Here is a 1,831-nt window from a genome sequence, read left to right on the forward strand (position 1 = left end):
TCCTTAATTCCATTCTGAATGCAAAGCAAGTCCTTATATATATACTCCCAACTCTGAGAGAATATATGCATAAACTTCGCATACTACCTATCTATGCATAATTCCATTCAACCAGCTAGGATTACGCACGTACTATACGTACTAGTGTAGTCTAGTACTATCTCACCAGTCACAGCTTCCTTCCTCAATACTCCCTCGGTCCTCGTTCCAAATTAGTATTCACTTTAAATATTAGTTTTTATATATCTATATTTAAATAGTTGATGATAAACATATATATAAAATACATACAATAATTAAAATGAACTTTAATTTAGAACAAAGAAAGTATAATTTATAGCTAATTATGGAATAATTTATTCTGTGTCTTGTTTACTATATATATTATATAGTAGTTTCCTTCTAAGTAATTTACAATAAATATTGTTGTAAATTATTGTAAATAACGTTGTTCGGCTGCGGGGAAAAAACTGTTGCTACAGCTGCTATAACAGTGATTTTGTGAAAGCAGTACGATAAAAGGAATACTATATAATAGCTAAAGATCCAGCACGGCAGCAGCATCAGCTGCCTTTTAGCGCAGCCGAATAGCTTCATATATTTATCTTATCGTAAATTAGTATAAATATAAATACAAAGAGAGTAGAGTAACGATGGGTACCTATATATACCGAGGGTTTGATCAGTTAACTCTCAATTCATGTAGATTAATTAAGGGAATTGGATAGATTTAAATTCCAAACAAGTTAAACTTGTTCTTCGTTTTTATTGTCCTATCAAATCTATGTGTAATGGAAATAACCGAATAAGGTGGAAGATCATAGCTCTTAATAGTGGATGACCTTTCATGGATTATATGCATGCATGTACAGCAATTAAGCAGACAGCAGTTTATATACTACATGAGTTGATGGATCGGATCACAGCCAGAGGGCGCCGGCCTCGCGCAGGAGCGGCACGAGCTTGCCGCGGAGGTGCAGCGCCATGACCTGGTCGGTGGGGCCGACGAGCTTGCCGCCGATGAAGACCGCCGGCACGGGCGGGGAGCGGCCCACCATGCGCGCCAGCGCCTTCTCCATGTCCTTGCCGCCCGGGTCCGTGTCCAGCTCGTGCAGCGCCCACCCCACCCCGAGCTCCGAGAAGAGCGTCTTCACCGCGTGGCACATGCAGCAGTTGCTCGTCCCGAAGATCACCACCGCCCGCTGCGACGCCAGCCTCGCCACGCCGCCGTCCGCCGCCGACGCCTCCATTGCCATTCACACACTGTTATTGCTCACTTGAGATCGATCGAGTTTAGGCTGCTGCTGCGTGTGTTGCCTGAGCTAGTTGTGGTGACGATATGATGAGGCTGGCTTTATATAGCAGAGATCTCTCTGGTCGTCTCCACTCTCCACCGTAGGGCGGCCGGCGGCCGACCAGGCCGGCTTTAGGAGGGAGTGGCCACGGGGGGCTGGGCTGGGCTGTGCAATCCTGAGGAGTGGCTAGCTACCTACAGCTAGCTAGTTAATTAGGGAATCGAATGTTCTGCTGAGAAGGATCGCGGCTACTTTCTGTGATCGTCTTTGCTTAGCTTTTGGGACGAGCCACGGGCCAGCGTTCTACAGTTTGTTTGTTTGTTTGTTTATTTAACTTGTTTTCAAAACAGATAAAATTAAAGGCAGTTATTTAGTCGCATTACATCACCAAGATCACACTGCCCAGCGTGTGATGCATGCAATACTAAGAATTCGAATGATGACGCGGACTTTTTAAACTATAATAATAATATGCATGTGGGCCGGGTACGTACGTGCCATATATAACAGCATTTCCTTCTACTCTGCTATTAAGA

General features: G+C 44.1%; 1 protein-coding gene across 1 annotated transcript; it reads right to left on the reverse strand.

The window, feature by feature from the left end:
- Positions 1 to 798: 798 nt before the first annotated feature.
- On the reverse strand, positions 799 to 1,413 carry LOC103650789 (putative glutaredoxin-C2). Its single transcript, XM_008676355.3, has one exon. It carries the CDS (start codon positions 1,254 to 1,256, stop codon positions 921 to 923), a length of 336 nt encoding a protein of 111 aa, XP_008674577.1. The 5' UTR covers positions 1,257 to 1,413; the 3' UTR covers positions 799 to 920.
- Between the last annotated feature and the right edge of the window lie 418 nt (positions 1,414 to 1,831).

This window comes from Zea mays, chromosome 3 (assembly GCF_902167145.1).
Source record: "Zea mays cultivar B73 chromosome 3, Zm-B73-REFERENCE-NAM-5.0, whole genome shotgun sequence".
Lineage (NCBI taxonomy): Eukaryota > Viridiplantae > Streptophyta > Magnoliopsida > Poales > Poaceae > Zea > Zea mays.

Excerpts from the sequence above, each read along its gene's own strand:
- LOC103650789 (XM_008676355.3), bottom strand. The coding sequence starts at position 1,256 with ATGGCAATGGAGGCGTCGGCGGCGGACGGCGGCGTGGCGAGGCTGGCG.